This window comes from Elephantulus edwardii, unplaced genomic scaffold (genome assembly GCF_000299155.1).
Source record: "Elephantulus edwardii isolate Elephantulus edwardi_28Jun2011 unplaced genomic scaffold, EleEdw1.0 scaffold00302, whole genome shotgun sequence".
Classification (NCBI taxonomy): Eukaryota; Metazoa; Chordata; class Mammalia; order Macroscelidea; family Macroscelididae; genus Elephantulus; species Elephantulus edwardii.
The window spans coordinates 351,707-379,615 of NW_006400052.1; the positions used below are offsets into that span (position 1 = coordinate 351,707).

Below are 27,909 nucleotides of genomic sequence, written 5' to 3' on the forward strand. Positions count from 1 at the left end.
CAGCAGGAGCAAAGGGTGGGGTGGTTGTCTGGAGATGGTCACTGAAGGGCTTCTAGGACTTGGTGACTAGTCATGTAAGTAGAGCAGGAAGGTGGCAGAGGGAAGGAGTGGGGAGTTAGACCATGATCCCAGGTCAGACAGTGGCTCTGTCAATTAGTCACTGTAGCCAAATACTGCACGTTGCTCAGCTTCATGACATGTTGTAAAAGGAAGATAAAATACCAGCTACTTTTGTGCCACTGCTCTGAGAACTAAGTGTAAGCATCAGTGTGAGGGCTTAGGAAGTACCTGGTACAAAGCGAGAGCTCACTAGAGAGGGGCTATTGTTTATCCTCGTGACCAACCTTCACCCTCAAGAAAACTACTAAGGGAGCTCAGTCAGGACCAGGTGTTGGGAGAAGTCAAGGGCTTGGGCCTGTGATGTTTTCATTAGGCTGCATCCAGTCAGAAATGCCCAAGAGGTCACTTCTGCCCCGAGGTGAGCTGGAGTGGAAAACAGACTCTTAAGCAGCAAGGTGAAGGGCTGTCTTCAGAGCCCAGAAGTGAGAGGCACCTACCACCAGCTAGAATCACAGGACCTCAGCTGGCAGGAGCTGGAACCATGAAGAAGTCTGGGTTTGAGTATGAAGGAAAAAAATCTGGCTTCTCCCTTCTACCTGTTCTATATCCCCTCTGTACAGAGCCAGGGGTGAGGGTGAGGGGTAGGCAGTGACATTGAGGCAGGGCAGAGCAGGGCAGGAATTAACCCAAGGGAAGCCAGGCTGAGGGTGGGATACCAGCTTTTCAAGAACAGTCAAGTCTCATGTACTCCCATGACTAGGCAGGCCACTCTCTGAGCACCCAACCCCGAATCTCATGATATTTCGCACCTGCGACAGAGAAGTTGTTCAAGGGGGGTAAGGTCTGGTCAGGGGTCTCTGGCCTCTCCTTGTAACCTATGAAGGAGCCGTCACTCTTCAGCAGGAAGTACCGGGGCCTCCAGGTCTTGATGTATTCACCTGAAACAAGGAGAGGTCAGGGCAAGGGTGGACCATTCCCGTGTGCAGGCAACGTGATGTGGAAAGGAAACAGAAGAGGACCATGGTGGGAAGAGAGGAGGCAAGTATCTGTCTCAGAGAACCCTGAGGTGGTCCCTCCTGACACAGGCCAGGGTGCTGGACTGGACTCAAGTGACCCAGGGTTGAGACTGGCAGGAAGATATCTGTGTAGGCCTCTGGTGCCAGTGGCCTCACCATGTGGCCAGTAGCATGCCCTTCTTGCTAGCACGTGGTTCAGTCCTGAGGGAGGCATAGGCTTCCAAACACACATGCCCTATGGCCTTGTAAGTTTGAACCCCAGGGAGGGGTTGTGGGAGGACAGGAACCTCAAGAGGCGGAGGGAGGGGAGCAGGAAAGCTCAAGCCAGGCCTGAGTTTCTCAGGTCCCAAATGCAGAGTCCCAGCTCCCAGCAGGGGCTGGTGTGTAGCAAGGCTGGGATCAAGTGTTCTAACACTTTTGTGCCAAGCCCTCAGAATGCCTTCTCAGCCCATCAGAGACCAGCAAGCCTCATTTTTGTTCTGTTTGTCCTGACTGGATAGGAGCTATGTTACTCAGAAAACACACACATACATTTGATCACTTACTCACAGTGCAATTATCCCCATCTACTTGTATGGTGCAAAAGAGAATGAAGAAAAACTCTCAACTGAGAAACTAGTCCAGTAAAAAGCACACATGAACCACACTGCCTCTAGAAGGCTAGATGGTGCCCGGCTGCCACTACTATCTTGACCAAGGGCAAAACAAAGTGGGAAAGAAAACTCACATTCCTAAAAGTAAGGTCAGCCATACTTGACGGAGAATAGAGGAATCACCAAGACTTCCACCCTAAGATACCTTCTGAACTCGGAATGTAAGCCATTTCTGTCACTTTAGCCATTCAGTCAAACAACAGATTAGTTTACAAAATAAACAGTATCATCCATGAGTAATATGCTCCCTTAAGAAATTAACTAGAAGAGACCAAAATTCAGCTTTTATCCAAAGGTAAAAATGAAAAGGCAAGAAGGGGAAAGGTTGCTAGATCAACAGAAACAGAACAAACAGAATGGAAACAATGAGAATGCTGACACACTGTAAAAACTGTAACCAATGGCATAGAACAATTTGTTTAACAACTGTAAAAAAGGGAATCTAATATGCTGCAAAAAATTTCACCTGAAACACAGTAAAAAAACTATTTTAATAAGATGGTGAAACACAAAAACACACATACAGAAATTAACAGACAATATTCACAGCACTGTGGGTACTATTCATAGTCAAAGGGTGGAAACTACCTAACTATCCATTAACTGATGGATGGATGGATGGATGGATGGATGGATGTTGTTTTTATGTGCCGTCCAGTCACTTGCGACTCATAGCGATCCTATGTACAACAGCCCTAAACTCTGCTCTGTCTTGTGCCAATCGCACTGTCTCTGACACTCCCATCCTGATCATCCCAGTCACTGAATCAATCCACCTCAAAGAGGGCCTTCCCCTCCTGCGCTGTCCCTCCACCCTCCCAAGCATGATGTCCTTCTCCAAGGATCCAAGGACGGGTCTCTTCTTACAATATGTCCAAAGTATGTTAAACGTAGCCTCAGAATCCTTCCTTCCAAAGAGCCACCCGGTTAAACCCTTTCCAGGATGAATCTGTTTTCCTAGCAGTCCATGGCACTCTCAATACTCTTCTCCAGCACCACAGCTCAAAGGCATCAATTCTCCTTCTGTCCTCCTGGGTCATTGTCCAACTCTCTGGTGCGTAACAAGTGATAACAAAGACCATGGCCTGTATCAGATGCACCTTAGTCTCCAGAGAGATACCATTGCTCTTCAGTACTTTGGAGAGGTCCCTGACAGCAGACTTTCCCATGGCAATGGTTAAATAAATTTTAAAAAATGCAGTAGATTCAATACATTCAATAGAATGTTAATAATCAATAGGAAGGAATGAAGTACTAATATAGGATAAACATGGATAGACATTGTAAGTGGAAAAAAAGCCAGTTGCAAAAGACCATAGATTGAGATGACTGGACGACTCCACCACAGGATAAAGACAGCCATGGAGTCACAGTCATCCACTTCAGCAGCTGTCCAGCCATTTCCCAACACTTCAGGGGGAAACCTCCTATAAGCACAAGCATTTATGTAGATCAAAGGTGCAAAGGACCAATGAAGAGAGTCCAAGGGAAATTGAGGGAAAAACCCACCCAAAAGCCTTCCTTCCACTCACCCGAGAAAGGCAAAGACGCCCAAAGCACATGCGCTCTATATCTACTACCACAAGTTTAACAAGAAGGGTAAGGTGAACCAGGCCAGCCGGGACCAAGAAGAGATGAGCAGAGCCACCTCCAACAGCTCCGAGAACACCTGGTGAGCCATCAGAGCAGGGCCATAGGCCCCGACTTTGAGGCCTCTGCTTGAGGTGAGGGGCTACCCACCTACACTGACCCTGGATTCCACCGGTGGGCTGGTTTCAAATCAAACAATGCATTGTGGAAAACAAACAAGACCATAGATTGCATAATGTGCATGAACTATCCAGAATAGGCAAATCTATGAAGCAGAACACAGATTAGTGGTTCCTGAGTGGGAAGGAAAACAGCAACACTGGGGATGATGGTGACAGTTAAAAGAGAAACAGAGTTTCTTTTGCAGGCAATAAAATGGGCTCAACTCTGCAATTTTAAATACCACTGACCGGGACATTTAAATAGCTAAAGTGAATTCTATGTAAATTTTATTTCAGGAAAATGGTTAAAAGAAATGGAAAACAGAACAGACTCGTAAATAATGAGGAAATAATGAGATGGTTCGTGATTTGTGACAAACGTAACCAATGTCACTACATTGACTGTGTAGAAACTATTGAGGTTAACCTACACAGCTAAGTCTACCATCACTGAAAACACAATAATTTTTTTTTTATAAAAGTACAACAACCATGAGGCAGCCCACCCAGGGCGCAGCACACAACAGGTGCTCCACAAAACCTCCACAAAGGTTCTTCATCACAGGCTACTACAAAAGCAAAGCTTGTGTCACCAGGCCCTGGGACTCACTCACACTCACACCTGGGAGTGTGGGTGTCCAGCTGTGTGACCTCTGAGAAATCACTTCCTTTCTCTGAGCCCTTGTGGGGATATCTTATCAAGAGTATATCTAAGTAAGTACTTTTGATGGTGATGATGATACAATGTTACTCGGATGTCCCAGGCACTATCCTAAATGCTTAATTAGATTAACTTATTAGATTCTTTCAAATGTAGATACTGAATATTCTATTTACATAAGGTTCAAAAACCAGCAAAATTCACCTATGCTGTCAGAAGTTAGAGGTGTGGCTACTATCCGGAGGGTGGGGGGTTCTGTGGGGCCATCATTCCATGTTTTCAACTATGTGCTGGCTGAATGGGGCTGAATTTACAATCCACCACTTGTCTCTGTGTATTTTAGCAAGAATAAGCTGGGGGGGGGGGCAAAGAAACCTAGGTAGAGAGAAAAACATCGTCCAGACAATCTGCGATAAGACACTATCAGAACCATCTCACAGACCAGGGCTCTGAGGAACAAGTGGTTCATCACTGGCCTAAGGCTCAGGGCTGGGAACCAGAAGAGCCAGGACTGAGATTCAGGTCTGCTCTGGGACCAGATCACGGTCTTACTCTTGACCATGAGCTGTCTGCCTCTAAACCAGCAGATAGTGTCAGATGGAGACCAGGCACAGGGCATTGTTGTTATCTGTTGTTATGTGCCATTGAGTCGCCTGTGACCCTATAGACAGCAGCCCTACACCCTGCTCTATCCTTTGCCAATCTTATTGTCTCTGACACACCCACCATCACCCCAGTCACTGAATCAATCCATCTCATCAATGGTCTTCCTCTCCCGCACTGTCCCTCCACCCTCCCAAGTATGACATCCCTCTCCAAGGACTGATACCATGTCCAAAGTATGTAAGACAAAGCTTCAGAATCCTTGTCTCCAAGGAGCAGCCTGGCTTCACCCTCTCCAGAACAAACTTGTTTGTTCTCCTAGCAGTCCATGGTATATTCAATACTCTTCTCCAGCACCACAGAACAAAGGCATCAATTCTCCTTTTGTCATCCCTAGTCATTGTCCAGATTTCCAACGCATAACAAGTAAAAGTAATTGCAAAGACCATGGCCTGTATCAAGCGCACTTTAGTCTCCAGACGGACATCGTTGCTCTTCAGTACTTTGGAGAGGTCCCTGACAGCAGTTTTTCCCAATGCAATTCATCTTTTTTAGGTGCCATCAAGTGGCTCCAACTCACAGCGACCCTGTGTGCAACAGAACAGAGCTGGTTCTGCACTTCAAAATGTTCCACTGAAGGCTGTAAGTGCAGTAAAACAGGGTGGGTGACCCCATTTAACAGTCCTGCTCTCGATATGCACTTTCGTGGGCAGAAGCAGCACAGGGGCCAGGCCATGCACACAGCTTCAGGAGTCAGAGGGCCTGAGAGCTGAGTGTAGCTCTGCCTGCCACCAGCTAGCTAAAATCCCGGGCAGGCAAGCCACCCAGGTGAGTCTCAGCTTCTTGAATGTAAGACCGTGCCTTGTAAGGTGTGAAAATTCAAAGAAATCGAGCTAGCCCAGAAGCCAGCACAGCACAGAGAGGGAACTAGGTAATCGGGAGTCACAATTATTACAACCAAGAGTGGAATAAGGAGAGGGGCAGAGAAGGGAAAGAACAGTATAGGTCCTCAAACAGATGCAGTCAGCACAGCCTGCTTGGCCTTGCCCACCTCTGCTCAGAATAAACAGCCGTGTTAAGGTGCAAACCAAAGGACCTGTGTCCTGGCCAGGCCACCCGAGCATGCAAGGGAAGCTGTGGCCCACTCATCCAGCTCTTTGTAACAAGAATAGAGATACTGAGGTCCTAAGAGGGGCAGAGACACATTCACATCAACACCAGGGCCCAGAACAAATATATTCCTGCCCCACAGTGCTCTGGCAGACTATAGGTTCCTAGTGAGTAGGCCTGGTCGGTCAGCACCTCAGACATTTCAGGCTGAGTGAGCAGAGCCTGAGAACCTTGTACAACAAAATCAATCACCTACACAACACTATTTACTCATTCCACAAACATTAATTGAGTGCTTGCTGTGTGCCAAGCACTTTTGACAGCACTGAGATTACAATGGCTAGTAAAAGCCCCAAACTCTGTGACACGAAGCTGGCATTGACCCATTTTATAGATGGGAAACCAAATACGGGGCTCTGAGAGGTGCTTGCAGCTTGCTCATGGTCACACCAAAGGAAGTGGTGGAGTCAGGGTTGGAACCTTAATATCTGTTGCGGTTCAGAGACTCCATCAATAGCCTCAAATTCAGGGCTCAGCGTGGGGGATGGAGGCCAGCCTGGAATGCTTTGCCTGCCTGGTAAGGACAGAAGAAAGGAGCTCCTCTGTTCAGTGAGATGGACAGGCCTGTTCCCAGGAAGTCACCTCAAATCCTGTACCTAGGGGCGGGGGTGTCTACATTATGGGAGAGGGCAGGAGGGGTTCCCAGAGTTCTACTGGGCTGGCCATATCTGCCTCTGTTTTGCTTCCTGTCCCTCAGGAATCAATGGCCATCCTTTGGCCCACGTGCTCTCTAACCATGTGTCTTCTACTCCCTCCTCACTGCTTCAGACCATTCTCCCTGATGTCCAACTTCCAACAGTGGCCCCCCACCTCATATCCTCCTCTGATCTCCGAAGCACCCCAATAGCATTCCTATCTTCATAAGGGCTTTCTGTCAAACCTGAGAGCAACACAAGCCTTGCCTGTGGTTCACTGCTGTGTCGTCAGGGCCTAGAACAATGCCTGGGACACAGGATGTTCTCAATAAATGTTTACTAGGTGAATGTAAGGGCACAAAGAACAGCTATCACTGAGCCTGGCAATCTCCCTCCACAAGGGGAGCGTCCATGAAAGTCACTGTCTCCTTCACTCTTAGGGGCTGGGGGACAAAGGTGACTGTCAGCTCAGGCTCCTGATTTCAGCCTGCTGCTGTCACACAGCAGCTTAGCAGCTCTGCACATGGCTCTGGGCACAGACCAGAGTCCTGGGGTTTGTAGCTCTTCCTTGCAGATGAGATCTCTTCTCCAGGCCTCAGTTGCTTCCTCTGTGCAGTAAGAGCGTCACACCCTGGCTGACAACATTCTAGGGCTTCCCACTAGCAGAGTCAGAGCTCAGCTCCTCTTGAGGCCTGCAGGGCCTCACCCCGAGTGATACACACTGTCCCTCGGCCTCTTCTCCTCCCTCCCGCCCACATTCACCCTGCTGTAGCCACACCAGCCAACTTGCTGTTCCTAGAATACATCGGACACACTCCCACCTCAGGCCCTTTGTCCTTGCTGTCCTCTCTTCCTGGGACAGCTTTGCTGAGCCATCTGGCTGGTTTTCTGACTCACCTACACAAGGACTCTGGTCAAGGACACCACTGACCCTGACTCCTCCATCTCTCTCTGTTTACTTTCATTCACCAGTTCATATTCTACATCTACTCTACTTATTTTTCCATTTTCTGTCTGTACCCCTTTGTCCTCACAGGAATGTAAGAGCACCACTATATTCTCAGAGACTTAGCTCACCACCATGCTCTCACTATGTAGCTTCACTTGTGTGACTTTTTTCGGAGCCTCATTTCTTCACACGCTGGATTTGGCAATGAGCTCACTCACTAACGCAGACAGAGAGCAAAAGGCTTGGTCCTTAGGCTCACACGGGTGGTCCAGACACTTGCCCAGGTGGAGACACTGCTTCCCAACCAATTCTAGTGAAATGGGTTACAAGTGCTTTGGCCCCGAGCCAGGCAGGTGGAGCTGTGGACTGCCGGTTCCTTGGCCAGCTGGTAAAGCCTTTGTCCCTCAGCCACTCAAGGAGCCAGCTGCCACAAGAGCCAAGTCAGAGAAGACAGACCAGTCAGTGGGCAAAAAGGGTCCTTACCACGCTTGTGAAGCCAGCCTTCTTTGATGACAGACACTTTGTTCATGGTGGCAGCGTGACACGCTGGCACCTAGCTCAGGTCAGTATGTGGCAGCAGGACATGCAGACAGTGTCATGGACAGAGCAGAGTCTGTAAGACAAGAGGGGAGTCAGTCAGAGAAGGAGGGAGCGTCACACCAGCCCTTTTCCTCTAACAGCCTGATTTCTGCAGCACTGTTTTGTGCTCTATATAGTGTGGAACTAGTGATGGTGCGGAAGACCTCAGCCCTCAGAGGACCTGCTGCCCTTTTTTGGAGGGCAGAAGAACAAACAAGACCCAGGTCTCAAGGTCACAGTCTGGGAGAAAAAGAGTTCCTAGAACATGCATAGATCAGACCTGGATATTTGTACTGAGGGGAGCTGGCTGGTCATCCACCCCAACTTCTGACTGGGAGGGTATCAGTGTGGCTTTAACTCCACCTCCACGTCACTCCCATGCCCCAGTGCTGAGGTAACCCAGGATGAATCAGACAGCCCTGGGCACCCAAGCTCAACACTACAGCATCTACCAACAGGCCTCCTCCCTCTGTGTGTGTGTATACATACACACTCACTCTCTCACTTTCTCTTTTCGAGAACAAGGAACCACCAATCTGCCACCTTCCAACTACCAACAAACCAACTACCTTCCTCCTCCCCCCATGTATTTCCCTCAGCTTCTGTCCCCCTCTGCCCCCACCTAATAAATGAGGGAAGACAGATACACCAGAATCTTAATACAAAAGCAGCCCACGGCGTCTGCACTTCCCTGGGGCCTAACAGTCCATTTTAAAGGCTCAGCCAAGGCCTATTCCTTCCCGGAAACCTCGGCTTCCGTCAGACTTGCACCCAACAAACTGAGAGACACCGGGGCTGCTGCTCTGTCTCAAGTTCCCAGAGCAGAGGAGAGAAGGTCACCAAGCGACTGCCAGCTGGGCCCCTACCTGGTGTGGCCGGCCTGGGCGTGGGACTTGCACCTTCCTGGCTGGGGGTTATTTGCGGACAGCAGGTCAGAAGCTACCACAACCCCTAGAGAAGTGGTAGCTGGTTCCAGGGACACCGTGGGCATCAGCTTTCTCTCGTGCCCCAGGGGAGCTGCTGAGCCGGACACGCTACTGCCTGGCATGTGATGGTGGCAAGCTGCCCGGCTGGGCAAAGGGAAGGGAGGTGAGTGGGAGGAAGCAAGAGGGAAGACAAGATGGACAGTGCTGGGAAGCAACTGGGGTAAGAAATCACACCAGGATTCTGAGCTGCCAAGGGGATCACTGCTGGGGCACCCTTCTGCCAGAGGCCCCGATACCTCAATTAGAGATCTTGATGCTAAATATCTTGTCAATTTGTATCTCGATCTATGTAACCACCTCTCTCCATCCTGTACCTCTTCTCCCCAGCCTGCAGCCTCTTTCACGTCCACCTTTCTCCCTGGTGCCCCCAACTCTACACTCACTCCCTCCAGCATGCCCCCAATTCCATGATTCGAGGGGTTCTAAAGACTAGCCCTGCCCACTCTTGGTTAAACCCTGCCGTATCTCCCCACCATGCTCCTATCATCCTTAGGGAAAGCGTGCAAATTCCTCACCTCTGAGAGGCTCTGTCAACCTCCTCCAGGACCTCTTCTACCTTACTGCTTGTGGGGCCCTGAACCTCCTTTCCCTCTTCCCCAGCTCAGGGCCCCCCCTGGACTCTCATCTTCTGCTCTTAACTCCATTAACCAAAACTCCATTTCAATCTTCCAAATCCTTCCTTTTTAAAGACTCTTCCATGGCTCCCTAGTTCCCTCACAACACAAAACAAATTCCTCCCCACCACAGTGAATGGCACTAAGAACCATAACAGCAATCACTCTCAAGTCGCCCCCTACCCTTACCACTTCTCTATTTCAGCCTCTATCATTCAGACCCTTCCTTCTGGCCTCTATCATTTGCAGATCTAGTGGGTTCTTCTCCAATCTGCTGGACCCTACTCCCTGGGCAGCTGTAATCTTCAAGAGCTGTAATCTTCAAGAAAAGAGCAGCTCAGCACAGCAGCTGGGTATCTGCTGAGAACACAAGGAACAAATCCAGGTCTCCTCTCTGGGCTGCCTGGGCCCAGATGCACCCACAAAAACATATCCAATCTATTCACCCCATCAAACTTCCTGGAGTTCTTGACACTGTCCTGGGTATGGGAGACGGAGCAGTCACTGAGAGACGGTGCCTGCCTTTCAGCAGCTCACACTCCAGCAAAGAGGCAGGTAATACCCCAACATACACAAGCATATCAGAGGGATGGATGGTAAGGGTGGAAAAGAAAATAAAACCGTAAAAACATGGCAAGAAATGGAGGTGCTGTTTGAGCCATGTTGTACAGGGGACATCTAAGCAGATGTATCTGAATTGAAAGAGGGAGGGAGCCATGCAGGCATCTGAGGGAAGAATTTCTGGCAGGGAAACAGCAAATGAAAGATCCTGAGGAAGAAGGAACTTGGTGAGTCTCTAGACCCGCCCAGAGGTCAGGGTGAGGGGGCAGAAAAGAACCCGTGGGTCCTGTGGACTTGTCTCCAAACATAATAATGGTGGGATTAATGGCAGTCCTCTCAGCCTGCTGTGCTCTCAAATCTATTTTTGTTTGAATTTGTACAGTAACATGAACTATTTGCCTTAACATGGTGTAGAGTATATCTTTTATATAAATACTTTGACACATTAAAATATCTTTAGCATGATACAATAATAAAAATGTTTTAAAGTGTGCTGCAAAATAGCAACCACTTGTTCTTATGAACCATTGCATACATGATGAATTTTTAATATAAAATACCTCACAGAAGTTGGTGGTTAACCACGGGTTGTGCCTAAGCAGGATATTTGACTGCCTGTGTTCCTTAAAGGGCCAGGAGGGAATCTCAGAATCCAGAGGCAGGGTGGTGTGAACAGTGTCTGGTGTCCCGTCTCAGATCACCCTCAGTGACTTCACTCCTCAAAGTCTCTGCGTCACGCAGAGCCAGGGCTGAACTCAGTGCTATGACACGTACTGTGAGCAGAGGGCACCTGGTAAACACGGGAACACATGGCTGTCAACATGACAAAGGCAACATGGAGAAAGGCAGTGCGATCAACAGTGGTCAGGGCTCCAGAGTCCAGGAGACACTGGGCAGCTGGGTGGCCTTGGGCAGGGTGCTGGCCACTTCCAAATGTCTCTCCTGAGCACATTTCCCTCACCTTCCCCCCACCCCAGGAGCCAAGACCACACATAGGTGACAGCAGAGGCTCAGAGAAGAGAAGCTATTTACCTGGGGTCGCCCAGCTGGGGAGTAGCAGAGAGAGGCCTTGGTCTCGATGCACCAGGGCTACCATTTTACAATCTTACTAAAGCGGCCACTGATAGCTGAGGCAAAGGCAGAAGGAGGAACTTGAAGATCCCCAGCGTCCCGGTGGATCATGCCCTGTCCTCCCACTGAGGGTGGCGCCTCTGCTGAGGTATCTGTGACGCAGCCCTGTGATGATGAAACACCTGCACCATAGCCAAGACCTGCTCCTGGGAGAGCCGCCAGCAGAGGACACCCAGGCCGGAGGAGAGGCTGCTTCTGGAGTCCAAGTGTCAGCATCCAGGAGCCTGATTCTGCCCCCAGCCTCCAGTCAGGGCACCCCTGAGGAGCAACTGCTAATGTGCTATGTTCCCACCTGCTACTTCCTAGTGCATCCTGAGTCAGCTGAAAGCCTGGGCCATGGCTGTAAGCTACAGGTAAGCCACCTGGGGGCAATGTGAGAGAACAAGGACACTTCCCAGGAGACATTCCCATGGAGACATTCATTCACTCAACCAAGAACATGCACTAATCTCATGTAAGAGAGAAATGCAATTAAACCATGTAATATTCATCAACTTCTATCAAGTTGAGTTCAACTCACTGTGACCCTCCATCTGGTTTGTGAGGCTGTAAATCTTTCCAGGAGGACACCAAACCAGCTTTCTACTTCAGAGCAGGTGGTAGATTTGAATCACTGACTTTCGGGTGAGCAGCACAACTCACAACACACTATGCCATCAGCGCTCCTTCACCAACCAATACAAAAATTCTAACTCGTTGCTGACCTGTCAGAACCCTCCAGTGAGTTTTCGGAAGCTGTGAATCACACAGAAGGAGACTAGTCATCTTTCTCCAGCATAGCCATAGGTGGATTTGAACTGCCGAAGAGACACAGCCTTTAGGTAAGCAGTACAACTCCCTACCCATAACACCAGCAAGTGACAGCTCCGTGCACCTCAGGGCAAAGGCAGGATGGAAAAGAGAAGAGGTTTTCTACTCCATGGTCTGGAGCTTGGGGGTGGGGGGGTCTTCCATAGGGAAGGAAAGCACTGGATCTCAGGCCAAAACCACAGTGCTCCTCAACCAGACTTACCAGAACACAGCAGGCTGGGAAGGCTGGTCCTCCCTCCTGGTGGTAAGGAGTCCTGAGGGGCTATCACTACACTGGCTGTTGAGCACTTGAGTATCTCAGACTTACTCTTTCTTTATATCTCAAACACTTCATTTGTCTGAGTTTTGCAAATTCTCTTACAATGACCTTGAAACTGGCCCTCTCAGAAGCTCTGTCTCACAAGGTAGGGGTCAGATTCATGAGGACTTACATGGCTCGTCTAGCAGCCTGGGGCAGAGGGAACTAAAGAGGCCCTGCGCTGCTCACTTCATCCTATCCTGTCAAGAAGCTGGGAAGGGTCTGGACCCTCTGAGGCTCCTTTTAATCCTTTGTAAATTGAGGGTCACTACGGTCCTTGCCTCCCAGGAAGTCGGTCTGAGGATCCCTGAACACTCAGAGCTCACTCCTACTTAGGTGCTTCTGAGGTCAGTACTGTCCTCCATACCTCTCCAAACTCCGTGACACCTGTATCCTGCCACTGCTCTAACATAGAGGTCTAGCCCTCTTACTTCAGGGTCCTTGCACATGCTGTTCCTCCTTCAGGTAGGCTCTCAGCCCAGGTATCCACAGGGCATACCTGGCTTGTGTCTGCCTCTGCTCATACTACCTGCCTTGGAAAGCTGTCTCTCATCACCCTAAATAAAACTGCACTCCACTTTTTCTCTTTACACTTAATTTTTCTCCACAAGTACTCAATCACCACTAATAGCACTGGAAGGAAAGCTCCTGACTTAGGATGGGATTCCAGTCTAAGTCAGTTCTGAAAGAAGTCAAATATCTCATTTTCCCCCTGTAGTTTTCATTATCATTGCCTTTTATTATTGGTAATCCTGTAATCTTTGTCTTTGATCTTTGGCTTTAGGAGTTGGAAACATGGCATATAAACTTACTTACAGGCAGGATGATGTCAGCAAACGTCACACTCCAACAATGCTTTGAATATGTGTCATGATCCACAGGTCTGACAGCAGTCCCATCTCCTACAACAGGCTCCTGAGAGGGCTTGGTAGGCCTCCTCTGAGTCTCCCATTCTGAGGTTTCAACTTGGAATTTTCCCAGTTCTGGTTAGAGTTCCAGAACAGGCACGTTTTATGTATTTGAGTCGGTTCTGATTTTGCTGTCACTGAACCAGTTTGGAGCTCTGCTCACAACAAAGCATATCTGGGTTAAGATGCTGGTATAGCAACGGGAGACAGCAGGTCTGCCCTCTGTAGGAATCTCTGCTTCAACATTTCCTCAAAGGGCATGTAGACATGCCAATTTTATCAACTCTGCTTAAGTGCCCTTCCCAAAATACTACTAGAAGTTTGGGGAGCTAACATACCCCCTCCACTCTGAGTGGGGACCTTGTTCCCCAGTACTCCTGCCACGGAGAGGGTCTAACAGTCCACAGAACACACAATCATCCTCAGCACAAAAAAGTCAACCCAGATGTGCCCACACGAGACCACCAGACTTCAGTGGCAAGGGTTTAGCACATTCTCAATTTTACGATACTTCATTTTCATGTGATGACACCACTGAAATCACTATGGCTCTCATAATCCACATATGTATGTTGCAGATAAGTGTCCTTTTCAGGTACTACACACCAGTAAGGATCTGACAGGGAATGCTATCGTGGACTTGACAACATGAAGAGGTATATGTAGAAATGCTATGGGGAGGGGAAGGAACAGATGCAATTGTGCCAAAGAAATTAATAGGAGCCAAGTGGCCTCAAGAACCAAATGCCTAAGTTTCAGACTCAGCTCTGCCACTTGCTGACTTCATGAGCTTAGACAAGCAAATTCTCTCATCTTAGTTTCTTCATCATGATGGAGAATAGTATGTTGTTGTTGTTGTTGTTGTTGTTGTTGTTGTTGCTATGTGCCCTCGAGTCGCCTGTGACTCAAAGCAACCCTATGTACAACAGCCCTAAACTCCGCTCTGTCCTGTGCCAATCGCACTGTCTCTGACACCCCCATCCCAATTATCCCAGTCACTAAAAATCAATCCACCTCATAGAGGGCCTTCCTCTCCTGCGCTGTCCCTCCACCCTCCCAAGCATGATATCCCTTTCTAAGGACCGGTCTCTCCTCACAACATGTCCAAAGTATGTTAGACGGAGGCTCAGAATCCTTGCCTCCAAGGAGCCACCCGGTTTAACCCTTTCCAGGACAAATCTGTTTGTTTTCCTAGCAGTACATGGTATTCTCAATACTCTTCTCCAGCACCACAGCTCAAAGGCATCAATTCTCCTTCTATCCTCCTTGGTCATTGTCCAACTCTCTGATGCATAACAGGTGATTGCGAAGACCACGGCCTGTATCAGACGCACCTTAGTCTCCAAAGAGATACCACTGCTCTTCAGCACTTTGGAGAGGTCCCTAACAGCAGACTTTCCCATGGCAATGCGCCTTTTAATTTCCTGGCTGACTGTTGACTATGGAGCCGAGCAAACTAAAGCTGTGTACAATCTCAATCTCTTCACCATCCATCCTGATGCTGCCAATTGGTCCAGTGGTGAGAATCTTTGTCTTCTTGACATTGTATATACCTGTGAAAACTGAATGAGCCCTCAGAACAGAGCCCAGGACAGCCAACTGCTCAACAAAGATTGTTGTTGTCATGTGCTGTCGTTTGTGATTCACAGTGATCCTATGTACCACAGCTCTGAACCCTCCTCTATCCTGAGCCAATCTTATGGTCTCTGACACACCCACCCCCATTATCCCAGACTGAATCAATCCATCTCATCAAAGGTCTTCCTCTCTTGCACTGTCCCTCCAACCTCCCAAGCATGAAGTCCCTCTCTAAGGACTGGTTCCTTCTTGCAATATGCCCAAAGTATGTCAGACAGAGCTGCAAAATCCTTGCCTCCAAGGAGCAGCCTGGTTTCACCCTCTCCAGGACGAACCTGTTTGTTGTCCTAGCAGTGCATGGCACATTCAATATTCTTCTACAACACCACAGCTCAAAGGCATCAATTCTCCTTCTGTCATCCCTAGTCACTGTCCAGCTTTCTGATGCATGGCAAGTAATTATGAAGACCATGGCCTGTATCAGGCACATCTTAACCTTGAGACCAACATCACTGTTCTTCAGTACTCTGGAGAGGTTCCTCACAGCAGATTTTCCCAAGTACAATTCGTCTTTTAATTTCCTGGGTGCTGGTACCAAGAGTATTGATTGTGGAATCAAGCAAACTCACACCATTAATCTCACTCTTTTCACTATCATGAGGCTGTGAATTGGCCCAGTTGTGAGAATTTTTGTTTTTTGATGTTGAACATCAATCCATATTTGAGGCTGCAGTCCTAGACCTTCTGCAGCAGATCTCTCAGATCCTCCTAAGTTTCAGCAAACAAGGTTGTGTCATCTGTATAACAAAGGCTGTTGATGAGTCTTCCTCCAATCCTGATGCCACATTACTCCACAATGATACCAGCTGCACAGATACCAGCCTCCCGAATGATCTGTTCTGCATATAGATTGAAAAGGTATGGAAATAAGATGCATTCTGGCTTACACACTTTCCAATTTTGAACCATGCAACATTTCCTTGCTCTATTCTAACAACTGCTTCCTGGCCCAAGTATAGGTTTTGCATAAGCATAAATCAAGTGTTCAGGGATTTCCATTCTTCTCAGAGTTGGACACAGTTTGTTGTGTTCCACACAATCAAATGCCTTTCCATAGTCAATGAGACACAGATAGACGTTTCTCTGGTACTCTCTGCTTTCAGCCAAAATCCATTTAACATTTATCCCTAGTACCATGATCTCTTCTAAACCCAGTCTGCTCATGTGGCAGTTTTCTGTTGATGTGCTCAGTCATTTTGGGATATGGATAATATTCAGCAGAATCTTGTTTGCATGTGACATTAATGATACTGTTTGATAATTTCTGCACTCTTGTTGGGTCAATTTTCTTTGGAATGGGAGCAAATATGAATCTCTTCCAGTCAATTCTCCTCTAGATTTCTTGGCACAACTTGGTGAGCACATCCAGGGCAGCATTTGTTTTGTAGAAACAAATCAACTGGTATGCCGTCAATTCCTGGGGCCTTATTTTTTACCAATTCCTTCAGAGCAGCTTGAACACAGATTAAGTATTATTATTATTCATTCTCCTGATGGTTAGAATCACAGGGAACTTAACGTCCTACGTTATAGATTTCTGTATCTCACACTATTTCTCCTTCTTTCCTCTTTAACAGCACATACTCCTCCAACAATCTCCGTCTGTCTACTTGGCGCAGGTAAGACTAGGGGCAAGCTGAAGAAAGACGTGGGCAGACTGCAAGACACTGGATCAGGAATAAGTACTGAGAACAGACTTCCCTCTCCTCTCCTGGGCCTTATCCACAGAAATCTTGTCCCATATTCTTGGCTGCAGACTCCAAACATATGAAGTATATCATGCCCAGCAAAGAGGGTCTCCCATACACAGCACTGCTCCTGCTCCTTCCCTGTCTCAGATCTTTGTCAAGTGCCCCAAGGATCACCACCATGGCCTTCTGGAGATTACCAGTATCTTCCCCCAGCTCACTGATTGTACTTGCCCCTCTGCAGGGCCTGCAGATTCCTGGTTCAGCTGTACCCCAAGGCTTCATGCTATTCCCCACCTTTCCTCACCCACCACGTCCCCCTTTTACCTTCAGGTTTCATCTGGAGCAGAGGCTTTCTCTGCCTACACCCCTTTCTACATTGAGAGGGAGTAGACATAGGCATCAAAGTAAATATTAAGATATGCTATATTTAATTTGACAAATGTTAGGAAGAAAAATAAAGAAGCATGTGCAAGATTAGGCATGTGGGAGGGGGAAAGGCTTCTAGATTTATTCTAGTGAGAGACGGCCCCACTGATGACATCTAAGCAGAGCCTGAAGGAGCAAGGGGTCTCTGGGGAAGAATGTTCCAGGCCGCTGAACAGCAGGGCTCATAAGCAGGCAGGAGACGGAGCTGTGGAGGACACAGGTGGCCTGGCTGCTCAGGGCCCTGGAGGTTCATGAGCGCTGTAGCTTTAACCAAGAGAAAGAGGGTGACTTGTTTGAGGCTAGGCAGGAATGAAGCAACATAGAGGATCCTCTTCTTCAACTCAATGTGGGGACAGTGGTCCTCAGTAAAGCAGGAGCTAATCACAACCTCCTCAAGGAGCTGTCTCGACCTGACACTCACACAAGCTGGTTCATGTTGCTGGCAGCTGCTGTGAGGTCAGACCTCAACTCATAGATGGAGACCCCTTGCACAACAGAACAAAATACTGCCCAGTCCTGTGCATCCCACGGTCAACTGCGGATCTGACCATTATCGATCCACAGGATTTTCATTGGTAGATTCCCAAAAGTAGTTTTCCAGGCCTTTCTTCCTTGGCCTTCTTAATCCATCTTAATCTGGATTCTGCAATGAAACCTACAACCCACAAACTTCACCTAACAGACAGGAGGTGGGTGCACATGGCTGAGAAGAGAACCCGGGTCTTCCTGAAGCATGAGGACCCTTACTTTACAGATGAGTTAAGAACTTGAAGGATTCAGTGGTAGACTAGATTCAGGTCTATTGGGCCTACCTGTCCACCTTTCTCTGTCCTTGCTCCCAAGAGACTGAGCCACCTTCCTTCTAGCAGATCAGCTAGAGCAGAGCTGGGAGACTCAAACTCACACCTCAGGTCCTGATAAGAGGTGTGATCACCTCAAAGGTGTGACTCACCCGCTTCTGGGCTGCACTGCAGTCTCTCTGAACCTCAGCTTGTCAGTAAATAGGATTTTAATACCAACCTGACAGAGATACTTATATTACCTCAAAAGGGTTTTGGTTTTTTTAAACTCAGTGTTGTCATGGGGTCCCTATAAAAGTTCCACACACACAGTGGGAGATAAATCTGGCACACATGAAAAGAGGGAGTAATGAAATGAAGGCAGATTCTGAAATCAGAGGTTGCCCTGTATCTTGGTTATTATCAAGGTTATAGGAGAGGCGGCTCACAATAAAAATGTACCTACCTGAACATAGAGGGATCATCCAGATATTGTACAATGTGCCTGTGTTCACTTTTTGGAGAATCATTCAAATGAAAACACACAGCGAAAAACAAAGACAGCAAAGTACACATGCCTAATCCTTTTCCAGGGGTCTGTGTGCAGCAGAATAAAAAGTGCAGCCCAAGGGCCTGTTTCTCACCTTCCCTCCATCCCTCCTCACACATAGCTCAGTCAGACTCTCCTGCCTCCCTGGGTTCTGAGTCTTCATTTCAGGCCCCTTGACCCACCTCCATACATTCATTACCACTGGCTCACAGGCCTTCAATCTAGTTCCAGTTCACTGGCCAGCTCCTTTCCACCTCGAGGATGGTGGCCACGCTGGATCTGTGTCTGGCTACTACTCCAGGCTGTCACATCTCTGCTTAAATGTTCTCTCCTCAGGAGCCTTCTCCCAGAGCCCCTGCTCCTTTCCTCAGCTGCACTGAGCACTTGATGGGCAAATGCTCTAATAGGGGGGTGCCATTCCACCATATCCAGGACATACATAGCGAAAAGCTAGTCCTCATAAATACGAAATGAGCAAAGGGATCACATCAATGACAAAACTAGCCAAGGGTAGGCTCTCGAGGCTGCGTTGACTCTGGAATAAAATCTTAATTCTGCAAAAAAGGCCTGTCTCCCTTCTTCTGCTCTCAGGAAGGGAAAGGGCTCTGGCCAAGGTCAGGAGACGGAGATGGGTCACAACTCCCACCTCACCTCACAAGGAGTTAATGCAATCACTCTTCGGATAACTGAAGCCTATTTTGAACCAGCTCTGTTTAGAATAGAAAGCAACTCCTGTAGTGCCGTAAAGGGATTTTTCATGGTCTAGTGGTAAGGAGTTGAACTGGCAACCCAAAGTTATATGGTTCAAATCTACCAGCTGCTCCACAGAAGACAATAGGTAACTTCCAAGTGCAATTAACTAGCTTTTAAAATCCACTGTAGGGTTGGCTATGAATAGGTCTTGACTTAATGGTACACAACAACAACAGTAGCAGCAGCAGCAATGACTATGTAACAGTGATGGCCATGATCTGGGACACAGTCGGGCAAGTTCATCTTAAAAAGGGAGAATCTGGATTCATGATAGGACTGGGTCCAAACCCCACCTGTGGCACTGACCAGCACTGACGCTAGGCAAAACCAATGACCTCCATTTCCTCACCCATAGAACTGCAATAATAGTAGCTGTGCCCAATTCCCTGGATGCTCTGAGAATTAATGAGAAGAGATGTGTAACTCTTTGAAACAGTATCCGGCACTTCTGTGGCACTGTTAACTAGTCCATGTTAACAATATGGACACCTCCCTATGTCTCAGCTTGCTACCTGGCAAGGTGAAGGTGAAGGCAACACACACTATTCTTTACTGCAGAAGCTCAGGGCAGCCTCTGGCCAAGCAAAGTCAGGAGGACAGAAGTGATAAATGCTTCTCTCTGGAGTCGTTCCAAGTGGAAATCTCAGCCCCCTGGTCTGTGACTCTTCCACACATGATGCTACTTTGCCAACCAAGAGCCTATCAAGCCCCTAAGTATACTGCTGGCAGCAGCAGCTTAAATGCAGAGTACCTCCTCAGCAGGTCTGCGCTCAGCACTTTCTAGCACATTAACTCCCGGAATCTGCCCCACAGCTCCACATGGTGTGAATGCTCCTATTTTCAGCAGAGGAAATGGGACCACAGAAACACAATATACAAAATAGAGATATGAAATAAAGGGCCCACAGAAGCTGGGAGAAGGAGCCAGAAGCAGGGTTCAAACCCACCTTGTCTGCCCCCTAGCTGGGACAACTAAGCAGGGATGACGTGACCCCATCCAGTGGGGTGAAGGTAGACCAACTAACCACCAGCCGAGGAAGATCTCAAAGCTGGGCCAGGAGGTACAGCGGTAAAGGTGGCTGTCCCAGTCCCTCTGAAAAGGGCCCTGTGAGGTGGCAAATCAAGACAGGCTTGGGTTTCTGGCCTCACCCTTAGAAACATCTGCAGACAGGCTTCCCAGACAGGATGGTTGGGCTGGGGAACTTCCTGCAAGAACCTCTGACACACGGATCTCCTCCTGGCCGGCCCCCACTTGCTGACCCACTCACTCTCCACGCGCCCAGCCTGCCTGGATCTTGCTGTGGGTATAGGGTTGGCAAGAGGTCCTGCCCCAAGGGGGCCAGGCTGAGATCCCACCCGGCCACCCCTCCCACGCTCCTCCCTCCCTCCTGGTCCTGCTCCCTCAGCTGGGCCTCTCACTGCTTGGCTGGCTGTCCAAAAGAGCCTGCCACGGAACCACCCCACCCCGCTGTGCAGCCCAGAGGCCAGATGGAGGAGCACCTCTGCTGAGAGCTCCGGGAAGCAGAGGGAGAGGCCCAAGGAAGGGTGTCCCTGGTCTCTCTGAGGCCTGGAAATAAACCCAGACAGAGACCTTGTCCCATCTGCCCCCACTCAAGGGGACTTCTGGAGAACCTAGATTTGTTTTGAGGAGGTTCTGCTCCTTGTTGTGTTCTTCTCCCTCACACACCTTGTTGTTGTTGTTACTGTTATGTGTCATCAAGTCCCTTGTGACTCATAGAGACCCCTATACAACAGCCCTGAAACCTGCTCTATTCTATGCCAACTTTACTGTCTCTGACACACCTACCTCCATTACCCTAGTCATTGAGTCAATCCATCTCACCCATGGTATTACTCTCTTTCTCTGTCCTTCCACCCTTCCAAGCATGACATCCCTGTCCAAGGACTGGTCCCTCCTTGAAACATGCCCAAAGTATGTCAGACAAGCCTCAGAATCCTTGCCTCCAAGGAGCAGCCTGGTTTCACCCTCTCTAGGACAAACCTGTTTGTTATCTTGGCTGTCCATGGTATATGCAACACTCTTTTCCAGCAATTGTACCTGACACACCCTGGAAAAACAAAAACTAAGCACTGACAGAGCTCTGGAGGCTTAGCAGTAAGGAGCTGTGCTGCCAACCCAAAGGCATGTGATCTGAATCCACCAGCTGCTCTGCAGGAGAAAAATGGGCAATCTCTTGTGTAATTTACTGCCTCTGAAAATCTGTGGAGAGTCAGCTATGAATCAGTTCCAACTCAATGGTACACAACAACAAGCACAGAGAGGTGGCATGGTGGCTAAGTTCCAGCCCAGGTTACAGACCCTCTCTGGGCCTTAGTGTCAGCTGCTGGATAAAAGGAACCAGAGTCAACTCCTTCTTGGTCTAGGGGTCTTCTCCCACCTCCCCCCCATGGCTCCTTCCCATGCCAGTCTCTGATCAATGTCACCTCCTCAGGGAGACCTGCCCTCATTATCTCAGCCAAAAGAAGAATAACATACCACCTGACGTGATTTGCCCTCATACACTGGCCAGGATTCCCTGGTCTCTGGTTAAGGTTGGAAAAAAGATGGAACACAATCCCAAAACAGATACCAAATTCGTTTTTCAAGGAGATCTAAAGGGAAAATGTCATGTGGAGAGGCAGGAGACTCCAAATAAGCAAAACACTTCTGAGGAACAAAAGTTAAGTGGAGGCATAGCACTCCCCGACCTCAAAACCTACTACACAGACACGCACTGGGGCCACTGAGGATGCTGATCTGGGGTGAGGACACCCTGAGACCATTTCCATGGCCCAGACAGGCCAATCCTTGCAAGGTAAAACACCGTTAATGAGAACCTTGTTTTTCTAAAGAAGCCTCGAGGTAGAGCAGTTGTTCAAATGGAAGAATGAACGTTTTCCTGCATAGGAACCCTTCTTGAATGGAAGAGGCTTCTTGTCATATGGCCCTCTGAACAGACACTGAAAATGGCTCTCATTTCCAAGTCCCCAGAGCTTGTGCCCCAGTATGAGAACTTCAGTGCCGCCAAATGGCGCTTCATGAACTAAGCCTTTAAACCAAACGGCACGGTCTTTGAAAACATTACCTTGCACTCAGAATCAGATTGGATTGCCTCCCATCCTGAGGACCCCCCCCAAGACTTTCAGCAGTTTTTCAATGATCCTAAAAGAAAGATACTGTCTACAGAGAAACACACTATATAGTCTACGGGGTCGCTAAGGAACACTAGAATTATCAGTGAAGAGTATATTAAATGACTTAAAGGGTTACTGTGAAGCCTTTTTGTATGGTTTGCTAGTAAAATTCCTAGAATCCATTGCTGTTTCTGTGACAAGATTCTCCCTCAGAGTCAACAAGAACACTCAAAACCTACAAATTCATGCAGGGGACATCCTGAAGTTCCTGACATGGAAAAAACTAGAAAATGCCTTCTGTGTTGTGGGGATAACAATGATTGATCCTTACCCAAGAGACTCCTGGAATTTTGTCCTTAGACAAGCCTCTTCAACAGATGGTGTGGGGATATTCAGCTTTGCCAGGTACGGCAGTGATTTTTACAGCTCACACTATGGAGGCAAAGTGAAGAAGCTGGAGAAATCATCTTCAAGTAAATAGTCTGATTTTTACTATTACATCCCTGAAATCACTAGTATTTTTCTGCTTTGATCGTGTAAGTCACTGGCCCATGAGATTAGACATATCTTTGGAATGCAAAACCGCCAGTGGCTCTCATGTCTGATGCAAGGCTCAAACCACATGGATGAAGCTGACCAGTGCCCTCTGCCCCATCTGTTTATACACGCCACAGTGTGCTATCAGCACTGTGGAGAGATACAAAGCACTGTTGAGGTGTCTCGATGAGGGATCTGCTGGCCTGCCCTGAGTGACACCGAAGCCTACTCACAAGGACAGCATGCATTTGCCTGACCTAGTGGATGCCTTTAAGGAGTGGAAAGAGTGGATAATGAAATGCCTCGTTCTTCTCAAAAAATAAATAGGAGGAATGAGAATAAAATGTTTGTGTATCCTGCAAAAAAAAACCCCAAACCTATCACACAGCAGTAGTAACCAAAACAGCATGGCCTGGTACCACTATGGAACAGAACTGAGAACCCCAAAATAGACCCAGCTATCTACGGTCAACTGATATTCCACAATGAAATCAAAGCTACCAAATGGGGAAAATGGCAACCTCTTCAACAAATGGTTCTGGCAAATCAGGACCTCCACCTGCAGAAAGCTGAAAAAGAATTTACATCTCACCCAATACACAAAAATCAACTCAAGATGGATCAGAGATCTGGGATTAAAGCCCAAAACCAGAAGGTTTGTAAAGGACAAACTGGGATCAAGCTTAGAAGGCCTAGTCCACAGTATAAAGAGACTGCCAAACACAGCCAGAAATGCACAATCTGGAGATGATAAAATTGATGAATGGGACATTCCAAAGATTAAATCCCCGTGTGCATCAAAAATTTTTTCCAACAAGGTTAAAAGAAAAACCTACTGACTGGGAACAAACACTTGGTAATACCATCTCAGACAAGTCTCATAACAAAAGTTTACAGAATACTCCTGAGACTCCACAGGAAAAAGACTGAAAACCAAAAAGCAAAAGATAGGGAAAGAATTTTCACAGAGGACAATATTCAAATGGCCAACAGACACATGGAAAAATGTTCCAAATCACTGGTAATAAGAGAGATGCAAATCAAAACCACCACGAGATACCATCTCATTCCAGTAGGCATGGCAAAGTTTAACAGGACAGTAAGTAATAAATGTAGAGGATGTGGAGACATAAGAACTCTTAGACATTGCTGGTAGGACTGTAAAATGGTACAACCACTCTGGTAGGCAGTCTGGCACTTCCTCAAAAAGCTGAACACAGAAATTCCTTATGACCCAGCTATTCCATTATCTGGAATATACCCCAAGAAAATGAGAACTGAGGCACAAATGGAGACTTCTACACTAGTGTTCAGAGCAGCATTATTCACCATCACAAGAACACGGAAACAGCCCAGATGTCCAATCACAAACAAATGGATTGAGAAGTTGTGGTATATTCATACAATGGAATACTGCAGAGCACGCAGGAACAATGATTTTGTAAATTACTACCTAACTTTGAAGGGACTGGAGAGCATTATGCTCACTGAATTAACTCAGTCCCACAAGGACAAATACTGTATAAAACCATTATTGTAGAATGAGTATGAGGATCGGGGTGGGGGTTGAGGGGGTGGAAGCGGAGGGGTGAGGATGGGCAGGGGGTAGCATGTTAATCACAGGCTGCACAATTTGATGGGTTGGGGGAAGGAAATGGGAATGATCTTGTGTGAAAAACAATGTTTTCAAACTTTGTAAATATATCAGTATAAAACAAATCTTTTTTTAAAAGGTTGGTGGTTCATGTATACCCAGAGGTACCTCAGGAAAAAGGTCTAGTGATCTATGTCCAAAAACCTGCCACTGGAAATCCACTGAAATCCATTTCACCCTGACACACAGAGGGTTATAATGAGTCGGAGTCAACTAGAGGACAATTGATAAATATCAGTCAGAGCCCAATGTTCTCTCACTGATAAAGTAGGCCCAAGACGCCTGATCCTTTCCAATTTGAGAGAAAGATGCAAGCCCTCAGCTCATGTACACAAGCTGAGAGGAAGGCAAGCTTAGCAAGTACTGTTAGCATGCCTTAGCATTGTTCTTTGATATCTGATTAACCCAAATGCTTGTGTTTGGGAAGGGGGGTTGTGTATGAGAAAATCGAACCACCAAACCTCCTTCCTAACATCCCTCCTTGAGGCAAAAAAAAAAACCCCAAAAACAAAAAACCCAACCCTCAGGAAGATGTAAAACAAACAAACAAAACACTGAAGAAGGAGGCAATCATGAGGCCTTTGCTGGTTCTAAGGCAGTGATTCTGGAAGATTTGTAAAACTCCATCTATAGAGAATCTGGCATCTATCTCACACTGAATCCGGAGACACTCACCACTCTACCACCCCCAATAGTCAGAGTCACTGTCAAAATCTGACATCCTCAAGTTAAAAACCAGCTGCTAGCAAGAGCATCAATTAATGTGATCCCACGTTGTCAGAGGAGACATGTTCTCCACAGCCTTTTCAGAGGCCGAATTTTCATACAGGACTTTCTGTTGAGGGTCCTCAAAATCCAAATGTCTGTCCAGACCTACCAGGACCCAGCCCTACCAACTCCGCCAGTCCTGCTTCCCTCTGCTCCAGCCAACTCCTGAAAGACTGTTCTCAAGGCCCTCCTGCCATTCCCAGGGCACTAGTAAAGAGGCAATAAAAACAGCTGGAGAAAAGAGGGTTTGGTTCAGTTCAGAGTCTGGAGAAAATCTAGAATTTCAATGGTAGAGAACTCAGGGGCAGCAGAGTGAGAGGAGGAGGTGGAGGGCCTGTCTGGGGGCTGGTTTGCCAAATTTTACTTGATTATATGTTTCCCGCATCATCACAATCCATAACTTATTTCCTTGTCTGGAAAATGGATATAATTTCAGGCCTGCACTCCTCCTGGTTCTTCTCTGACAAGGCTCAGGAGCTGCCTGCCAGTCCCTTCAAAATCAATAGCAGAATTAGAAAACTTCCTGACTATTGCTAATATTCACTGATTTCATAGGCTAAAAAGTGAATGATGCAGGAGCATCAAAAGAAAACAGAAGCTGGGGGGTGGGGGTGGAGAAGAGGAGGAATCCTTGGGTGCAGGGGAGAGGGGAGAAGATGGAAGGAATACAGAATCTGTACCAAAAAATACTGGCGCTTCCGGCCTTTCAGCTTTTGGCTCGGAGGAGACCTCGGTGCAACTTTCTTTGGTCGTCTGGCATCTGGGTTCATCCGACACCAGCCGTCTCCGCCATGCCGCCCAAGTTCGACCCCAATGAGATTAAAGTCGTATACCTGAGGTGTACCGGTGGGGAAGTCGGTGCCACTTCCGCTCTGGCCCCCAAGATCGGCCCCCTGGGTCTGTCTCCAAAAAAGGTTGGTGATGACATTGCCAAGGCCACCGGTGACTGGAAGGGACTAAGGATTACAGTGAAACTGACCATTCAGAACAGACAGGCCCAGATTGAAGTGGTGCCTTCTGCCTCTGCCCTGAACATCAAAGCCCTAAAGGAACCACCCAGAGACAGAAAGAAGCAGAAAAATATTAAGCACAGTGGAAATATCACTTTTGATGAGATTGCTGGCATTGCCCGGCATATGCAACACTGGTCTTTAGCGAGAGAACTCTCTGGAACCATTAAAGAGATCCTGGGAACTGCCCAATTTGTGGGCTGCAATGTTGATGGCCGTCACCCTCATGACATCACAGAAGACATCAACAGTGGCGCTGTGGAACGCCCAGCTAGCTAAGGAACTACAGATGAAAATATTTCAATAAAAGATCATTTGTTAAAAAAAAAATTGGCCAACAATCAACCATTTCAGGAGGCAGATGTGATCCAATGGTACTGAGGGAAGAAGTCTGAACTACGCTGAAGGTATTGACAAAAAAATGGTTCTGAGAACTGACAAAATACCAATTGAGATGCTTCAGCAATCAGACACATTCTTCTGTGGAAAGAAATTTGGAAGACAGTTACTTGGCCAACCAACTGGAAGAGGCCTAACTAAACGTCTATTCTAGAAAGGTGGTCCAGTGGAAAGTGCCAATTACTGAATAATATCCTTAATATCACAAATAAAATTATGCTGAAGATAAATTTTAAAATGGCTACAGGGATACATTAAAAAGGAACTGCTAGAAATTCAAAGTTGACTCAAATGAAGATACAGAACCAGGGCTATCATTACTGATGTCAGAAGAATTTTGACTGAAAGCAGGCAATATCAATGTTATCAAAGGAATTGTGTCCCCCAAAATAGGTGTTGTAATCCCTAACCTCTGCATCTGCGGTTATAATCCCATTTGAAAATTAGTTGTTTGTGCTACATGAAAGGAAAGGTATGGAGTGTGTCTTAAATCAATCTCTTGAGACATAAAAGACTAAACAAGGAAGCTAAAGAAACAGATGAGGCAAGATTGATGCTAAACCATACGGAGATTCCCAGGAATTAGAAAACAAGCTGGAAAATAAGGGCCTCTGGAGCCTAGAGATAAGACTGATACCTCAAATTTTAATTTCTAGTTAAATATTTGTTTAAAGACATCCATTTATGGTATTTGATAGAGCAGCATTAGAGCTTTAAGAAAATAAGGACAGTTACCAGTGTTTTGATTAAACCAACTGTTTAAATAATCACACAGTAAAACATATGGGTTTGAAATTACAAATAACATAGAAAATAATGTGAATTGCAGAACATTTAGCTGTATTCATATAAACCTGGTATGCAGGCCAAGACATGTTGTTGTTGTTGTTATGTGCCATCGAGTCACTTGCGACTCATAGCAACTCTATGTACAAGAGCTCTAAACGCTCTTCTATCCTGTGCCAACCTAGCTATCTCAAACATACTTATTCCCACTGCTCCAGTCACAGAATCGATCCATCTCATTGAAGGTCTTCCTCTCCTTCGCTGCCCCTCCACTCTGCCAAACATGATGTCCCTCTCCAAAGACCAGTCCCTCCTTGCAACATGGCCAAAATATGTCAGACGAAGCCTCAGAATCCTTGACTCCAAAGAGCCTTCCGGCTTCACCCTCTCCAGGACAA

General features: G+C 47.4%; 1 protein-coding gene and 1 pseudogene across 2 annotated transcripts in view; one reads left to right on the plus strand and one right to left on the minus strand.

Annotated features, from left to right (window-relative positions):
* AKT2 (v-akt murine thymoma viral oncogene homolog 2) overlaps positions 1-27,909 on the minus strand; it is a 57,156-nt gene that overhangs the window by 20,729 nt on the left and 8,518 nt on the right. The window contains exons 2-3 of one of the 2 annotated variants that reach the window (XM_006900891.1): positions 7,982-8,111; positions 870-998 (exon numbers count right to left, since the gene is read on the minus strand). In XM_006900891.1, the coding sequence (XP_006900953.1) occupies positions 870-998; positions 7,982-8,027 (175 nt within the window). In that variant the 5' untranslated portion in view covers positions 8,028-8,111. Of the gene's footprint in view, positions 1-869; positions 999-7,981; positions 8,112-27,909 lie in introns of those variants that run through there. The other variant, XM_006900892.1, reaches the window with a different exon arrangement.
* Positions 11,483-23,217, plus strand: LOC102845005 (annotated as a pseudogene).